General features: G+C 34.0%; 1 protein-coding gene across 1 annotated transcript in view; it reads right to left on the reverse strand.

Moving 5' to 3' along the window:
* Window positions 1–6,000: 6,000 nt before the first annotated feature.
* The window catches only part of LOC123557443 (TBC1 domain family member 13-like), a 37,700-nt gene continuing 25,683 nt past the window's right edge, over window positions 6,001–18,017 (reverse strand). Inside the window, exons 8-15 of the mRNA XM_053525583.1 lie at window positions 17,686–17,817; window positions 16,892–16,958; window positions 13,577–13,675; window positions 12,948–13,091; window positions 11,498–11,579; window positions 10,590–10,647; window positions 9,464–9,522; window positions 6,001–8,189 (exon numbers count right to left, since the gene is read on the reverse strand). Of these exons, the coding sequence (XP_053381558.1) occupies window positions 8,186–8,189; window positions 9,464–9,522; window positions 10,590–10,647; window positions 11,498–11,579; window positions 12,948–13,091; window positions 13,577–13,675; window positions 16,892–16,958; window positions 17,686–17,817 (645 nt within the window). The 3' untranslated portion in view covers window positions 6,001–8,185. The remainder of the gene's footprint in view (window positions 8,190–9,463; window positions 9,523–10,589; window positions 10,648–11,497; window positions 11,580–12,947; window positions 13,092–13,576; window positions 13,676–16,891; window positions 16,959–17,685; window positions 17,818–18,017) is intronic.

Here is an 18,017-nt window from a genome sequence, read left to right on the forward strand (position 1 = left end):
TTGCATGAATAAGATATTCAGTATCTAGAGCTTAATGTTTGTATACTGTTCTATTACATTGGAATATGATGGGGATATAGTGTGAGCATTCCTGCCAAACTACTGTCACAGTTTGAATACCACAGCGTTGTTTTGCAGGCGTTGTGGCTATTTTTACATTTTCAGTTTGCTGTCTTTATGCTTTACCTTGTTTATGTATTTATCATGTTCTAAACTATACATGAATTGCTGCATTGATACAGTTACAGACGGAGGCTATTTTGTTGAAACGTTGCATTTCCATGAATCAATGTATATTACATCTCGGATTTGTTTAGTTTCAGTTGCAGAGAAGAAATGAATGAAATGATTGCTATGATCCAGTTGTTACAACATTACCACCTGTCCATGATGCCCTTCCTTTTGCAGTTAGCTGAACGTAATTGCCGAAAGCCCATGTTCAACTCAGAACGTTTTAAATGCAGGGGTAATAAATAATACTGTTTGTAGATAGGTTTGTAATCGCGGAGCTGAAGACGAATTGAGTAAAACACTCTCAGTGTTGATGTCAAGTTTGAATGAATATGATAAACCAGTAATTTTGAGTAATTACGAAGACTATCATGAAGATAACACTTGCATTCAGTTAAAAAGAATCTGTAAAAGTTCTACTGGCATAATGCTTACATCTGATCAAGATAAAAATGCAAACAATACATGTATTTTGCACATAATCTTATAATTAGAGCTTTGTACTGACTTTTCGTGAAATTCACTTTCTTCTAGGTACTTATTTAAAGCAGATATTGGTAACTTATACTCCCTTATTGTTTGTTAAATTTTTTGTAATTTTCGGAAATAATCATCTTTCAAATTCAATACCATAAGAAAAGTCGAAAATAATTAATATCAAGAGGTAGAAGCGGCGTGTAAAAATGCATTGTAAATTAAGTGGGTGAGATACAAATAAAACTGTTTAAATAAATTAAATATATTCTTTTCTGAGAAAGCGTAAATATAAACATTTGAAATGTCACATTGGCTTGTTTAATGACATGATATCCGATATTATAATATGCGATTTTGCTGATTTTTTTTGCCAGACATTTTATTCAGCAGTATAATTTTCGTAATCGGTCGCCATATTGATGACGTCTTTTCCGGACCCAGTCGCGGTCCCCAGAAGAGATACATACATATTATTTTTGTCTTAGACCAAGGAATAGTTTTGTATATGTGGCTGTATATCTAAACTACTTTCAAGCGGGATTACAAATGACAGTGGACTAGTGGCTGCCTTTGTACTATGTAAAGAGCCTTTGAACATGTCATAAAAGGCGCTATATAAATCTGGTATAATGTCATGTAATATGTTCTAATCAAATTATTCATAGTGACGTATTTCTTGATGTCTCTGGCGTAAAATAAGGATATTTATGAAAATAAAGTAAAATTAATTTGTATACATTTTGTCTAAGCTGGACTGATTGTGTTAAAAACACTTGTTATCTTATTGTAGACAAAATATTCATAGGAGTGTGTGCAAGGTATGGTTATTTTTGAAATCTCAGTGTGATAAAGCTAATACTAGTAGCTTTGCACATAACAATATATAATGTTTTTATCTATTGACATACTATTGAAATGTGTGTTTTTTAATGTTTGTGTTGCAAAAATAGGACATTTTTTGCATTATAGAAACACAGTTGGACAATACAATATGATTGATAAGTTCAGCGTTGAAGAAAATTTTGATTACTTTAAATAAAGATATTCTGTGGTATCTTGCTTTTCATATTGAACTATTCAAAGCTGACAAGGATTTTGTCAACAATTACGGATATAGACCTGTTAATTTGTGTACTATTGCACCCTGACGTCTTTATTTGTATTAACACGTGTTAGTTAGAATAGTCTTCTTGATTGTATTTTATTATCAGGTGAACATTTCCCCAAAGTCAAGCATTCTAATGCTTGAATTTTGATTCAATATCCTCCAATCTGCAACAAATTAATCAAATTTGTTTCCTTGCTTACAAGAGGGGTTAAATATAATGTAGCTGATGATGATTCTGATGTTAAAGGTGGTATTGTTGACCAGAAAAATAAAGTTAAATCAGTATAGGTCAAGTTACAGGCCGCAAAATTTGTGAATGAGTTTTATGGCACAACATTGAATGGTCTCTCAAGTCAATTATTTGCTTTTTGTAGTAGCAAGAATTACACAGATACTGCTGTTAATCAGTTGACAGAAAAGAGTTCTAAAGTTTTGTTGACACAGCTGATAAATGTGGATTTTTAAAACATCAAAAATATATGAAATTCAAAAGAGTAAGTAAAAAAATAATGAGTCGAGTTAAGAATATAGGAAACATTATCTGGTGGGCAAGATTAAGTGCATTTAAGGTTTGCAGGAAATAATGATGTTTTAATTTCATGTAGTAGAAACGTTTATAAGAAAGTGATTACATTTGCTGCTGAGGTAATTTAAAAATTGAACGGTTTGAGAAACATGTGACCCTACCTTCCTTCCCCCCCCCCCCCCCCCCCCCCCCCCCCCCCCCCCCCCCCCCCCACACACACACAAACCCAAATCTTACAGGTGTTTCCAACAAATACACGTGTGAAAAAGAAACTGTTTTAAATAAGATTACTAGACTAAGAGAAACACTTTTGAAATACTTTTCAACATATTAATCAGCTCAATTTAAATCTAAATACGGAAAGGGCCCATTTTGAAGCTGCTAATCTCAATGGATTGCCATACTTAAAAAAAGAATTAAACTCTTCATTCGCTGAAGCTGTTCACTTGCAACCATTCATTCCCTGAAAAAAAATCTCCATCTGTTTAGGTAATATTTTGAATGATTATTTGAAACATTCTAAAGAGGTTATGTTTCCTTCTATATGTGTAATTTGTTTAATAATCTTATACTTAACTTTTCATTTTTCTTGATGTTTTCAGACGGGGGGGGGGGGGGATAATTAAACTGCTCAGTAAGAATAACAGAGAAATGAGTGATGCTGACATTTACAGCGACATAACTATATATAGTTGTTTTTGGCAAGCTGTTCACCTCATTTCTAAATAATCGCCTGAATTTGTAACTGGAATCATATTTTACTTCAGATGTTTGATTACATACAAGTTTTAGAAAAAGAAAAAGTACAGCGCAGTTGGTCACATTATTTTCGTTGAAAATGCTGATTTTGTTTTATTTTTCTAGAAGTGAGAACCCATTACGTTGTTTTATTGACTACAGTAAAGTGATCCTATTGGCAGACTTGCCTTATGGCAACCGTTGATTAGTTATGATGTAAATGGTAAATGTTCACAATATGTTTAATGAGATCAAGTCTTCTATTCAAGATGGTGATGAGTTTCCCGGTTTTTGAAAATCAGACTGTTGTCCGTCAAGAGGAAAACTTATAACCAATTTTATTTTCACTTTCCCTAAATGATGCAATTCGTGTCAATCAAATGCATTGGTTTACAGAATGTGTCTATTAATGATATTGGTGTATAACTTTGACTTTTTCTACTTCTGTAGCACTGGAATATTGTCAGACAATTACCTCCATTATGCAAATCAAGAGGAGATGGTAATACCAAGTGATCGTCAAAAGGCGACATGCTTGGCAATGCTTGATTAAATTAATCGAACAGACACATTTATCCGCAACATTTATCATATAGTCATCCTGAAGATATTTCATAGCGGATGCAGTGCTCCAATGGGAACACTGACTACGGAACCAGGGGTCCTTAGTTTGACCTAACCTCCGCCATATGAAATAACTAATATTTGGAATAGCGTCCAGTGAAATGTGTTGCAACTGGCACGCTTAAAAACCAGGGAAACAGTATTCTGGATAAATAGCCCATATGAGTTTTGGCCGTAAATAATCATAAAAACAAAAGAGATTATTTGTTTGTTTTAGTGTTAGACTGATATATCTTCCATTGAGTAAACACCATATCCTGTTCGAAATGTTACAGCTGTAAAAGAACTGTATTTTTGTTCAAAATAACAGTCATGCTTATTTCAAATTTACACTCATGTAGAATTTATGTAATAGCATTGATTTAACAGCTGTAGACATCAATTTACAGCTGTGAAACGACTGTAAAACAGTTCGAAATATGTAAATGAGCTACACCTGTAAAACAAATTACAGCTGTAAAAATGAAAAAGTTACATCTGTAAAAATGCTAAAAAGTCTACAGCTGTAGAAATATTATAGGTATTGAAAAAGAGGGCATTATTTTAAGGGACGAAAGAAGAGGTACAAAAAGTTTTAGGATGAATTACAATTTTCTAGATAAGGTAGCAATTACTATGAAAATGGCAAAATAAATGATCTAGTAAGTAAAGCACCATATGTGGTATGTTTACAGTAAGTAACTGCAAAATTCAAGAGTATGATACACAAAGTAGAACATATGCAGATCTTGTTTATAAAACTTTGATTGTCAGTCAAGAAAACATATGGCAATCTTGAAATTATTTCTTTTAAACTTATCGGCTTCCAGTATAGATTAAATAGTTAATGTATGTACTTATACATGCCCTTGTACAGCTATAATGTACAATAAAACATCTGTACTTACTCTATACCACTTTATATTCCAAAAGTTTAGAAGAGGTGATGTCTGTGTGAATTTCAGTTATATCCCGCCAAAGTGCTTTAAAGATGGCTGACAATACTCGTGCTTCCCTCCAAAAATGTTACAGATGTAATTTTGAGACATGACCAGTTTACAGCTCTAACTTCCTACAGTAAAATGTTTACAGCTATAAATAGAGACCTTCATATTTTACCCCTGCAAATTTCAACTGTAGAGGCTATTTCTGATCATTTTTCCACTTACAGGTCTTTTACAGCTGTAATTTCAAAATACAGGTCTTTTACTGACGTTTAACAGCTGTAAAACAGGTCCTATTTTCGTACAGGATATCGCAAGTATTCTAAGACTGAAAGATATTTGACAAACCGTTTGTCTTTTCCTTTCATGTTTTTACCAAATTGTTTATATTCAATACTTTTCACCCCAGTGAAATATATTTTTGATATTTATCACTTTCAGTTATTAGAAAAATACCACTTATTAATATTTCAATACTTCACTGAAAAAAAACGCGTGTTAAAGTAATTTTTGAACGTTCACACGAAGCAGATGTCTGGACTGGTTTTCTCTTGTGAAGTGACTTTTTTTAGCCCGTTTATTCTATGCTAAATTTTTATGGAAAATTTCAAATCGAGAAAACCACACAAGGGCCACAACTTTTCTAAAAAGAATGGCAGAAATACATGTATATACATGTACCACTAGGCTGTGAACTGACCATATCTACCAATGTACGTTGAAGTCAGATATACATGTATAGTTAAAAAAAAAACGTAATAAACAGCCAGTGAGATGGTAGATAAGGCCAGTTCACCAGTACTGTAATCAAACAAACTGGAAAAAATATGCTCATACTGAGCAGAAAACATTTCATTGAAACACAATCAGTCAAGTAGTTACATGATCATATACTATATTGTATACCAGATTATACATTTAATTACTTTTTTGCTACAAACAAAATTATGTACATTTTGATTTCACATCTGACACCGACTTAAATTAATGTCAAATTCCCAACCAGGTGATATAAATTCAGTCTTCGTCATAGAATATATTGATCAGAATTTATTTATGCTTTCAACATATCACATTCTGTTGGTAAACATATATTTCATGCAGTTCTGGTTGTATTAACAGTTTTAGCTTAACACTTCTTTACATGAGCAAGTACAATATTGGAAAATAATTGCAAATAATCTCTTTCTTTCTTCATTTTGAAGAAAAGAAAGTTTTCAAGTTGTACATAAACCAGGCAGCAGTTTTTAAAATGTATGTACCGGTAGTCGTATATTATGCAGTAGATATTTAAAATACTGTATGAAAATTGCAATACCGAGGTCAATTATTCACCTACATAGTCAAACTGTAACATTTGATTTTTACACTAAACACAGACAACTTATTGCACTATTAAGAGGCACCATAGTTAGGAAAGTCCAGACTTCACTGCTAACATTGAGAATAACCAATGCAAGTAACGTCGGTCTAAGAAATTTTTTACATCCTGGCATAAAATCACGTTTTATAAAATCAGGGAGATTTAACAAACTTAAAAAAATAAGAAAATGAATTTAACAGAGCGAGGTACAGTTTAGTATGAGGTACATGTCACAGAAGTGAAAAATAAATAAAATAATCAGTTATAGTAACTTTAAACATGGAACATAAAGTAATGGAATGATATCAGTTTCCCTATACGTGTATACAGTAATTTCTAATGATTGCATTGCATATTTCATTCTCTATTTCTTATCAAAGGGACCAGGGATGTCACATCTCAACATGTAAAATTTCATATCAATGGTGTCATTCCATTGAATATCATTCATACAGTATAAATAGGTTTATCATATTTTTTTTTGTATCCAGAAATATCAGAATATGGCAACAGAAATACTGAGATCCTAGTTCTGCAGTTCTGCAGAGCTCCTGCATATAACTTGATAAAAAATTATGCACAATTATTTATTCAATGAGGGACTTTAGTGAGCTTCAAATTGCCTCCCTTATTGGATTATGTCCAAGATAATAAAACTGTAAGTTAGTCCCGTCATTTGGAATCCTCTGACTTTATCACTGTTTTGTCTGTGTTAAAGATATCAGTTCTTAGATGTGAGATATCTTGCATGGTTGTTAAATTAAATGTCTGAAATGTCAAAATTAGACACTAGAGTGTTTGTAGAATATGTAGCTAAAGGCATAATTAAAGCAATAGACATGATGATCAATATCTTAGCTTCATTTACATCATATTGTGACAAATAACAAAGCGATAACGACAGAGTAATCCAAATGAAAGGACCTACTTACTCTAGAGAGTATGAAAGGGAGATAACTGACCAAAGTCTCCCATTCATACCAACTTCATTAAGAAATGCAAAAGAAAACCTGACTTTCATTTAAAGGCATCAGTAAATGAAACAGAATCTTTTCAGTTTTAAATACTACAAAACAATTATATACCATGACGTGTCAAGACTATCATGTTACTTGTAAGACTAACATGTTACTTCAACTATAGGTTTGTAAGAGTAACATGTTACTTCAACTACAGGTTTGTAAGACTTCAACCAAGTTTGTAAGACTATAATGTTGTTTCAACCATAGGTTTGTAAGACTATCATGTTGTTTCAACCATAGGTTTGTAAGACTATCATGTTACTTGAACTATAGGTTTGTAAGACTAACATGTTACTTCAACTACAGGTTTGTAAGACTTCAACCAAGTTTGTAAGACTATAATGTTGTTTTATCATAGGTTTGTAAGACTATCATGTTGTTTCAACCATAGGTTTGTAAGACTATCATGTTACTTGAACTATAGGTTTGTAAGACTAACATGTTACTTCAACTATAGGTTTGTAAGACTATCACGTTACTTCAACCAAGTTTGTAAGCCTATCATTTTACTTCAACTATATAGTTTGTAAGACTATAATGTTGTTTCAACTATAGGTTTGTAAGACTATCATGTTACTTGAACTATAGGTTAGTAAGACTAACATGTTACTTGAACTATAGGTTTGAGATAAAAATCTTGAGTTTGTAGACCAGTCTAAGACTTCTACCCTGCCATAGGTCAATTTAAAGATGGAGTTGAATGAAAATCATTAAATGCTAGAATCTTTAGACTGGTCTTTGTAACACAAGTTGCTTTCCAACATTTCAAAAGCGAGCCTCCTGATTTAATAAGGGCTTGCTGAAAACAAGCATATTATATGAGAGTTAAATGGAAGAATGAGAGTTTAATGGAAAACTATATTAACTCTCCTTTAAATTCAGCAAGCTGCAACAGTTTTCTGCTCAACCCTCGATTTGAATTATTATGTTTCCTGACAAATATCTTTGTAAGTTATACATGAATTAATAGGTGGGTGGGGTATGCTCTACATAACACAAATATAGATGTATATACAATGGCTGACTGGGCGAGCATGAGATCACAACATGTTCTAGTTTGTGATGAAATCTATAATCTCACTGACAGTTCTTGTTCTATTCATGCATTGAGCAATCACATGGCAACGTGGCAGCACTCTGTTTTATTTATCACAGTCCTGAATGAGTTTTTCATCATCTGGAAAAGATAACATTTAAACACATACAAATATATTTTATCCTAGTAAAACTGGAAAATAAGGGTGTTTGTGGCACTACTATTTCCTAAAAACTCAACTTTTATGTATACTTCAATCCACAAGAAACTATTCTAACATTTTAACACTTACCCTGCTAAATTTCTATAATTGGACAGTATTATTAACTGTTAGAAAGGGTGCTAACCAAAAATATACTGACTGAATGGGGAAGAGTGCAGATTTTGATCAGACTGCACTGATGTGCAGGCTGATCATGACCTACACTGGTTGCAAAGGCAGAATCAATCATGTCAGGCATGACAAGGATTAAGAAATAGATGCATATATAATACATGAAATATCAATAGGTCACTGATGCCCCCACCATGTGAAGTTATGCCACACATGTGAGTCATGTGATGGCAATCTGACTGAACTTATAGACAGAAAAAGAAAATTATCGTAACTTTTTATTTTGTCATTAATTGATTAAATACTGCATCCCCTTGTTATGGTGAAAGATTGTACTTTTGAAAGTTTTTTTTTTCTTAATATACTTTTACTGTATGTGTATAAAAGTTAAAAGCTATATGACAAAAAAAATGACATAACACCTTCTATCCATCTATGTACACAAATGTACAAAAGTTAGAGACTGGACAAGAAAAATGAATTATTTACCTTTAACGGTGAACTTGACCTTTCACCTAGGGGTGTAGGTAAATGCAACACACTGTCTAGTTATGGTAAATATTTATGGTAAGATACTTGAACATACATCCATTCATACAAGATATAGACTAGACAAGAAATATTAAAGAATTTTGATGTCAAAGTGTTTCCTTGAATTCAAAGGTAGGAGTATGGGTCTTGAATGCAACATGTTGTCTTGTTATGGAAAATGTGCCTGGTATTTGAATATCAATGCATGCATAACAAAGCTATAAAGCGGAGAGGAAAAATGACCTTAAATCTTTAACCTCTAAGTGTGACCTTGACCTTTAGTTAGGGGCCTGGATTTTTCATGTGACATGTTGTCTTGTTTTTTGTGGCTAACTGTGCCAAGTTTCAATATATGACACAGCAAAGCAAAATTGTAGGCAGGACACTATTTTTTGCATTCACTGATGCACCCATGGACGCACACATGGATGCCTATAACTTAACCAATCATCCATAGAAAACCTCAACAGTATTCTTTCAACATCATACAATGATACAGTAATATTGGAAACAGTTTTTATATCAATTCTACGCAAATGTTTCATCTTACCTGATTTCCACAGCTTTCTTTATCACAACCTGAACATCAATTGTTGTATATGGAAAATTCTGAAAGAAATTAATCATAAATAATTTTGTAAAAATGCTTAATCTAGAAATATGTCCATATTATACAGGTTCTCCTTCCTAACAATAGTTAGTTTATACTAGTGACTTTATAGTTGATTGTTAAGCAAGTTCTACGACTTTTATCAAGTACTCGCAACACCTCATTCCTCATGGAAGCCATCGAGGAAAGAAGAGAAAAGCCAGTTTCCCTTTAAATGAAGAGAGCCAAGTTAGGGAGCTACCGGTACTACTTTTCATGTCTTTGGTATGACTCAGCCGGGGGTCCAACCCACAACCTCCATCATTCCAAGCTGACACTCTTCTACAAGGCTATTTAGGCAGTAAATGGTCCGTTGTTTATAGGTTTTTCTCATCCCTTAAGAACTGTCCATATTGGGACAATGATATGAGATGATAATTTCAAACAGTGAAAAGTGACCACATCACCTATTAGCCATGTTTCTCAACGACTTGGAATAATCAGGAGGTCTTCAATGCACCATTTGTGTGAAATTCTTTCAAAATTGGAAAAGAGGTTTAGGAAGCGATGTTGTATGAAGTTTTTTTCTATTTTTAGCTCTGTTGGCCCCTATATGCAACCAAGTGTAACAGGTTAAACAGTTTTGAAAGAGGATAACCCAAAAAGCATCCAGGAAAAGGTTAATCAATTTCTGTCAAATGGTTTCAGAGATGTAGTTTTAATAACAGTAAGGACAGACAGATGGGCGGAAGGACGGACAGACTATGGTCAGATGGATGACGGATGGTGAGCAATCACAATGGCGCACCCAAACACTTCTTGCTTTGTTGAGCTAAAAACCAGTACCAGGAGGAAGAACTGTCATCTTGGTTGTCATCTCCAAAAGGGGCCATCTTGAAGAAAATTAGACATTTGTAGAACCTTTACTGTGTAAAAACACAAAACTGATATGATGAGAAACTATTAAAGTATGTTTTGCATTGCAAAAAAAAATATCTGTTTTCAAGATATTCATTACCACATTAATAAAAGGTCCTTTTTAACTTTGTTGACTCACATTTAAAATGCAGTATATGTATACACTTACCTGAACAAGTTTCATATTATGTGGAAAGTCACCCATGAGTAAATCTTGTTTCAACAACCTATAAAAAGAAGCATAATTGACTTCAATATCAAATGTACAGTTAAACATAAACATTAACATATGTCTAGAAAGATCTGGATGCTTCAATGTAGCGCAGCCAAAACTTGTGGTTGTCAAAACATTCTTTAAAATGTCCTCTCTTGATGATGTTTGTTTGTTTGGTTTAATGTCACATCAACACAAGTATTGGTCATATGGCGACTTTCCAGCTTTGATAGCCAGCTGGATGGCTTCCTAACATGAAGAATTAAATGTCCCGTGCTAGGCTCGAACCCACGTCAGTGAGGGGCAAGTGATTCTAAGTCAGCGACCGTAACCACTCGGCCACGGAGGCCCCTCCTTTCTTGATGAATCAATTATAGGTAATTGATGGTGGTTTAATTATGGTGCTGATTGATTACTTCCTGTTAAATATTTTTCGTTTAAGCCCTGAACTTTCCGGGAAGACCACTGTTCTAAAACATATTCATAGATTACTCTATAAAGCAACAATGACCCGAACAATTACCAACAAATTAGTTTTTTGTTTCTTTTCGGTTTAATGCTGTTTTTCAACAGTTGATCAGTTATTTAGCCGCGAGCAGTTAAACTAACCATTGTGCCTGGATTCAGTATCTGTACAAACCTGTTCTCCGCATGTAACTGTAAACTTCCCCACATGAATCAGAAATAGAGGACGAATGATTTCAGACACAATGTCTTTTATCAAATAGTCACAAAGAACATGTGCATCACCCAAGAATCGAACTCACCACGCTGCCATCCGCAGATCTGCTCTCCCTATTGAGCTAATCAGGTGAGTACTATTTACGATAAATCTGGACATTTGTCACTTTAAAGCAACTTACAGCAACATTGCACATCCTACTTTGATCAGGAAATTAAAACGTTTATCATCCGCAAACAACGAGTCCCAGATACGTAACACATCTGTAAATATACAAGAAAAATTGTTACAGTAAATCATACAGAAGAGCCGTCTGTAAGACAGCCAATGCTTGACTATATGTATTGTTGTCCCAGAAGCAGGAATATTATCCTAAATGTTAAAATATCTAGAGTTTCAATCCAGTATCTGCATTAAGTTTGGAGATAGTAACTTGCATGCAAAACTTTAACAAGAAGTTCGAAAAGGGGACATAATTTGGCAAACATGAATGTCAGAGTTATCTGACTTAGCTTTATAATGTGAAGTTTAAATTCAATATCTGTATTAGATTTGGAGACTTGCATATAAAACTTTAAGCAGGATTTTCTAAGCACAAAAGGGGGCATAATTTGACCAAAATACATGTCAGAGTTATGGGACTTGACCTAGTGAGGTTGGTAACTGACAAAGAAGAAGAAAACTTTATGCCTTTAAATGACAGCCATATGTACTTGCATGCAAAACTTTAACCAAGGTGTGATGCTGACAAAGACGCCAGGGTGAGTAGAAATAGCTAGTCTAAGACTATTCTTTGAATAGTGGAACTAATAAAATGGAACAATTAACTTACAGTGAAGCTTCTGTACACAGTAAACTTTACTGACAAGACTCTTGCTTACCAAGTTAGAATTTCCAGTATTTTCTCTGGTGCTAGAAAACATCACCTTACACCAAGTGTGCACTGGGAGATAACTTTACACGTATTTTGTAATTCAGACAATGCATGAAATTTAATTGAAAACAACAACAACAAAAACAACAAGTTCCATCAATTCTTCAAAGGTTGAAAACCAAAAATTAAGTTCTTTACATAAATTTTCTCAAAGTTTAATTCAGAGTATAATATGGAGTGCAATGCTTCATGCAGGAATAAATTTTTCTAAAGAAATGTCATGTTTCCCCCCTCCTAGGCCTGACAGTTACTCGTTGGTAGCCTGTTAAACTAACTATTGTTCATAGATTTTGTACTCCGCTGCTTTCTGCAATTGAGAACTTTCTCATATGAATCTTAAAATGGTCTAATCCGGTTAGACTTATTAGCTTCTGTCAAACCATCACAGAAAATATCCATCTAGTGCAAAAATCTCTTTCTAATTCACAGTCTAGTGTTAAATATCATAAAGTAAATTTGATGACCAGTCACAAAACCCAGCTTCTCACTGGTTGTTTCTGAGCATACATTTAAAATTGACCAATGGCAATGCTGTGTTCTGAGAGTGGTCTCCAAACCAACTTTTCTAAACTTAGACCTACTGAGAGAAAACTGAAAGTAGGAATAGAACAAAATCATACCCCTCAAACCCTTAACTTTACAGAAAAAAAATTGAAAAAGACAATAGTTTCGCTAAAGTTTAGAGCATAAGCTTTACCTGGCAATGGAAATTCCTGAGACAGTAAAAGTGTGAGCCATCTAAAGGCATAAAATTGTGGCTTTAGGTCCTGCTCTTTCAGTTTATACCACAAAGTTGAGTCTGTCTCTTTCAGTGTGGTCATCAGCTGATTCATCAAGTTACCTAAGATACAAATGCTGAAGTAAAATTATGAGCCATCTATAAAAAGCTTAAAATTACATCTGACCTTTCTGTATACAGTCGAGCTTTGTTCTCTTTAACTTGATGGGAGCGTCGAAATTTATTCTACTTATCGGCAATTCGCGATATCAAACAATATATATTATAAACCAGTAGGAATATTGTCAGGACCTGATGGTGATTTCGATCCAAGGGTGGTGTACAAATTATCTGAGTTCGAGAAAACAAAGTTTGACTGTATACTTAAACGCAGTCTGTCCTCTTCAATAATTCATTAAGTTATCTGAAATACATATAAAGAAATGTACATATGCACGTGTTAATCTGTACTTGCACACAATACTCTGTATTCACCAGTCTCTTGATCACCGTGACCTTAATCTGACCCATAGACATTCAACACAAGTCATTCAATATGCCTCAATCTCAATTTTGAAACACCATTCTTAACACTTCTATATACTTACCTATTCCACACTGTGAATCATCAAGTGTTTTGATAAAGTTGTCTCGAATCTCTGACATTAAGTTTGTAAAACAGAAGAAACTGTCAGCCTCAGCAAACTCTGAAAACAGGAAAACAAAATTGTAAAAAAAGAGGTAGAAGAAATTGTCCAATTTACTAAAAGAATAAAATTCTGACAACTAACAAGTTATTATGTTAACTTTAAATGCTTGACAGAATAATCAATAAAGCCCATAACAGGGTCTTACTAACCTTTAAAGTGATTCTGCCTTTGCGACCAGAGCAGACAGACTGATCATAGTCTGCCCTATTCACAATTCAGTCAGTAAATTTTCAGTGAACACCCCTTAAATGGTACTGCCCAAATTATATCTTATATATAATATATATATTTTCTTTCATGTAATATTTAAATTCCAAAGAAGGGCAATAACTCAAAAATGACCAGATATCAAATTCTTGAAAACATGTGCGTGTCTACTTCATGCTGATGAAATAAACCAAAATTTCATTTCAGTTGGACTGAAGCTTCAGGAGGTGTAGAGTATACAATATTCTAAGTAGATGTAATATTTCGAAATCCAGAAAAGTCCATTTTTCAAGAAAAGAAATAAACAAAAACGCAAGTCCAAATAAAATTATGTTTGGGTCCAAACCTTGGAATTTTAGGCCCATGAAATAAAGTGATTCTACAGAGTCCTACATAGAGAATGTACCAAAAGAACTTATAAACTGATGTAGAATAAGAACTCTACACAAACAGCACACATGTGTCAACAAGACACAGAATTGTACTTCTAGCATACAAAAGAGTTTATCTAATGCAGATATTGCAGTTTTTAACCCTCTTCAGGTGATGTCCACTGAGGTGTTGGAGAGTAGATCTACATTGTTAGAGTTGAAGTTCCCTTATTACACATGGGCTTAATGTTGCATCAATACAACTATATAGCAACTTTCCAGCTTCTGATAGTGGAGGGAGACCCAAGACGCCTATCCAGGCTTTATCTCAGACACTGTTGGGCACCTAGGTAGAACTACCAGTATTTGGCTTCCATAATCCATCTGGATGGCTTCCTCAGCAAAAGAATTCTACACCCCAAGTGAGGCTTGAACCCATTTCTATTTCTTATAGTAGCATATTTAAACAAAGCGCAGGAAACCAAAATCCATAAACAGGAATGACGTCATGACGTATCAAAGACAAATAACAATGTTTAGTTCCAGTTTTGTTTTATCAGTTGCAGCGTAACTTTATGATTTTTTGATAAAATAACGTTTTTTAAATCAAGAAATATACCATCAGGAACAAAGAGGAACTGTCAAGGTATTGGATTTTTATTCCGTTTTTGAGATAAAATAAATTACTACATAAATTTTCCACATATATGTGTAGTTCGCAATATGTCATTTAAAGCACGAGAGTCATCTTACACCCGGGGTGTAAGATGGATTTTTCCAGCACCTGTAAAAATACCGGAAATCCCCGTCTGGTATGCATGAAACATCAATCTTTAACTCTTACCCTGCTAAATTTCTAAAATGGACTGGCCCAACATTTAATTTGGGCAGTACCACTCATTATTCAAAGGGTTGTTTTGTGAAAATTTACTGGCTGAATGGCGAACAGTGCAGATCATGATCAGACTGCATGGATGTGCAGGCTGATTATGATCTACACTGGTCGCAAAGGCAGAATTAATCATGTCCAGCATGGTATGGGTTAAAGTCTGATGAATAGGCTTACACTTCAAAATTGTTCTTTTTCTTTATGCTCTTTCATTATCAAAGACCCAAAAGAAACTTTAAATGAATGTGTCTAAGACAGCTAAAGCTCAACAATTTTCAGCAATATACACACATCATAAACAAAGCTACAGCAATTTATTTCTAAATTTCAGGGATAAAATGTCATGAACACCAGCCCTGGTCATAAATTATTCTTGCCGTAAGCCTGTCCTGTAAGTCAAGTAGGAAGACACCGAAATTAACAATTCAGAAGTTGTGAAATATGCACTAGTGCAAGATGAACATTCACTGTTAATAATTTGGGAAAGGATAATACCAGAATTTTTAACCCTTACCCAGCTAAATTTCTATAATGAACTTGTCCATCTTTCACTTTGGACAATACCATTAACTGCTGAATGGGGAGCTTACCAAAAAAAGATAATACCTGATTGGCGAACAGTGCAGCTCTTGATCAGACTGCATGGATGTGCAGGCTGATCATGATCTGCAATGGTCGCAAAGGTAGAATCAATTGTGTCCAGCACAATAAGGGTCAAATTTGCCAGTCAATCTCTACCGCTGATTTATCTAATGAAGTTGTCAGTTATTGCCATGTAGTATTGTACAAGCTGATACTGGGACAAAAGTTAAGAACATTGAGTTAACCAACCATTTTAAATAACAGAAATACAGCTGAAAAGTACTGTAAGTCCATATGAAACAAAAAAACAAACAACAAGATGGTTATGATGACCCTGAATTGCTCACCTGAGCCACATGATTCAAATGACAAACTGATCCTAAAATATAATGAAAGTAGGCCAGTAGGTCAAATTCATGGTAGAAAGCCAGTTTTAAGATCTGTGTGCTTAACTGTACATGTCATCCAAATTTCAAGGTTGTATCTTAACAAGAGCTGTCAGTTGACAGCGCGTTCGACTATTCTCAGTGCTTGATAGTATAATATAAGCTATGAGCAAAACTTTAACATAAGCGTATTCTAAGTTGAAAAGGGGCCATAATTCAGTCAAAATGCTTGATAGAGGAGTTGCCTCCATCTTTTTACAGACTGGGGTATTAATGGTAAACAAGTATGCAAAATATGAAAGCAATATCTCAGTGGACTTTGAAAATATTTGTGGTGGTACGCAAACTTTAACATTACAATAAGCATAATTATTCTAAGTCGAAAAGGGGCCATAATTCAATCAAAATGCTTGATAGAGTTGCCTCCTCCTTTTTACAGAATGGGCTCATGATGGTTAACAAGTATGCAAAATATGAAAGCAATATCTCAATGGACTTTGAAAATATTTTGGGTGGTACGCAAACTTTAACATTACAATAAGCATATTCTGCATGGAATTCAATTCTTTGAAAAATTTTGAAAGGGGACGACCCAAGAATCATTCCTGTGAAGTTTGGTGTAATTCTGCCCAGTGGTTTTCAAGAAGAAGATTTTTTAAGAAATTGTTGATGGACGGACGACGCACGATGGACACTGAGTAGTCACAAAAGCTCACCATGAGCCTTTGGCTTAGGTGAGCTAAAAATAAGCCATCATATTATACAAGCTGTTCCTCACCTTTACAATCTTTGTCTGAATCAGAAGCAAATGTGTAATATATTGGCCCTAATATCTCATTCATGCCCTGAAAACAGAAATAAAACATAATACATCAACATGAATTAAGAAATAATTCCTAGCAAGACAGTGTTTGAACAGTATTTATACACGATGTGCGGTTATATGTCGAGCATAATAATTTCACAAGGACGTAGTCCAAATGAAATATTTCGTACAACATATAACAGCCAGAGTGTATAAATAGTGTTAAAACACGCTTTGCTATAAATTATTTCGATTTTAATATGTGTTTTATTGTAAAATTTAGATCAAAAGTGATAAAACAGCTCCCTCTTTGATGTATAGCGCCAAATAGTAGGTCATCAAGCTCCTTTGTTTAAACATAGTGGAATGTGGAAGCTGTTAATTTTGTGGGCATGGAGATTTGTTGTTTGGACTAAAGTGCCTTTTTGTGGGGATTTTAATTACATGAAATAAAAGGGACTTTTCCTTGTTCTTTGGGATTTTTTTTATGGTCATACTCAACTATGAAAATCATTCCCGCATGAATATTAATGAGTTCCGCATGAATATTAATGATTTCACAGTATTTCACACAAACCCATTAAGCTGAAGCCATGAACAATGCTATGGTAAGACTCTTATAAGAAATGTAACTGATTCATAAACTTTGTACAGACTTTCCTAATGGCCTTTTATATAAACTTGTGTTAATTCATAGTACACAAACAAAAGTCTCTGAAAGACTATCCAACAAAACTAGAATATCTATTACTAATAAACACACTAACCTGTATATAACCAAGCCCTGGATTCAGTTTGGCATACACAAACAATATTCGTTCACAAACTTCCCAGTGTGCCTCTTGACCGTCAGGTAGCGGCATATACTCATCACTGGCTTTCCGTCTGCTTGTCGCCATCTGTAATAAATAAAGGGACAGTTTTATAAAATTTTCGCCAAACTTTTTAACACTGTCTACTGAATTTTCCCATTATAGAGCTGTGTATGTGATCCATATAAGGAACATTCAGAAGGGATATTTAAAAAAAATATACTGTCGAACTTTGTTCACTTGAAGAACTTGTTCGGATCGACAAAATTTTCTTAAGTTATCAGTAG

Source organism: Mercenaria mercenaria, chromosome 15, assembly GCF_021730395.1.
Source record: "Mercenaria mercenaria strain notata chromosome 15, MADL_Memer_1, whole genome shotgun sequence".
NCBI classification, from domain to species: Eukaryota; Metazoa; Mollusca; class Bivalvia; order Venerida; family Veneridae; genus Mercenaria; species Mercenaria mercenaria.